This window comes from Perkinsus marinus (assembly GCF_000006405.1).
Source record: "Perkinsus marinus ATCC 50983 genomic scaffold scf_1104296967442, whole genome shotgun sequence".
In the NCBI taxonomy this organism is placed as follows: domain Eukaryota; phylum Perkinsozoa; order Perkinsida; family Perkinsidae; genus Perkinsus; species Perkinsus marinus.
Genome location: NW_003203546.1, coordinates 1 through 944, shown reverse-complemented (window position 1 = coordinate 944; position 944 = coordinate 1). Strand labels below are relative to the sequence as shown.

General features: G+C 48.3%; 1 protein-coding gene across 1 annotated transcript; it reads right to left on the bottom strand.

Moving 5' to 3' along the window:
• Positions 1-422: 422 nt before the first annotated feature.
• On the bottom strand, positions 423-656 carry Pmar_PMAR021331 (hypothetical protein; the record flags this gene model as incomplete). The annotated part of the gene is made up of 3 exons (XM_002768701.1): positions 423-437; positions 465-525; positions 583-656. The coding sequence occupies 3 exons, from the start codon at positions 654-656 to the stop codon at positions 423-425; spliced, it is 150 nt and encodes a 49-aa protein (XP_002768747.1).
• Positions 657-944: the final 288 nt, after the last annotated feature.

Here is a 944-nt window from a genome sequence, read left to right as displayed (position 1 = left end):
ATTGGCACATGGTGCCACTGGCCTCTCCCATACGGTACGAGTAACACACAGAACGTGACTCTGAGTGCATCGCTGAAAGAGACAAGCGACGTGTCCGACGAAATGCCAGCTGAACTTACATCGAACAAGTCTGAACAGTCCAGGAGGCAACGACCCAAAACGCACTTGACATCGACATTGGCACTACTCGCAGGAGCCGGAGGACACTCCGAAGCTTGTGTGCATTCCTTAGCACAGATCGCCAAGCCAGTTTTACCGCTAGGGCTCTACATGGGGGGCTTCATGCGCGCAATCACATGATCAGCCTACGTGAATAGCGAATAGGCTCTGTTGGTTCGGGCAATCACAGCTCCCGACAAATGTTCCTTTAGAATAAGTGCAGTCCGTGGGTCTACCGTAGTATGGCAAGTTTGAGTTCCCTACTAGTCCGTCCATATCTGACATGAGCGCACAGCAGTCACTACAAGAACCCGAATGATCTTTTCACCGATAGTCTGCCCCTGGTCGATGCTCTCGTCATGAGACCTAATCAAAGAACTACTACAAATTCAATCAATGCAGTCTTATGGCTCAGTAACTTACATAGTCAGTTCGGTGATATTGAACCCGCTGCCCGAGACTATGAACAGAGCGATGAGAGGAATGATGGAGCACATGACGTATGCAAATACACTATGTAAATAATTTAATCCCACTGACAGGTAACTGGAACTAACTGATAGCTCATCCACTATCAGCTCCCGTCCCGATTCCGTTCTCACACTCGAGGAATCTAGAAGTTCCGGTCAAAGATCTACGACATCTCAATATCTATTTCAGCTTGGAATTGAACAGATAGTAACAAGAATATGTTGTCGTCCGTATCGTTCCCTCGCATCAAGGCGACCCGACATTAGCTCGATAGATGCATCCCAAAAATACACTGGGACCTCGGGTCAGATGGC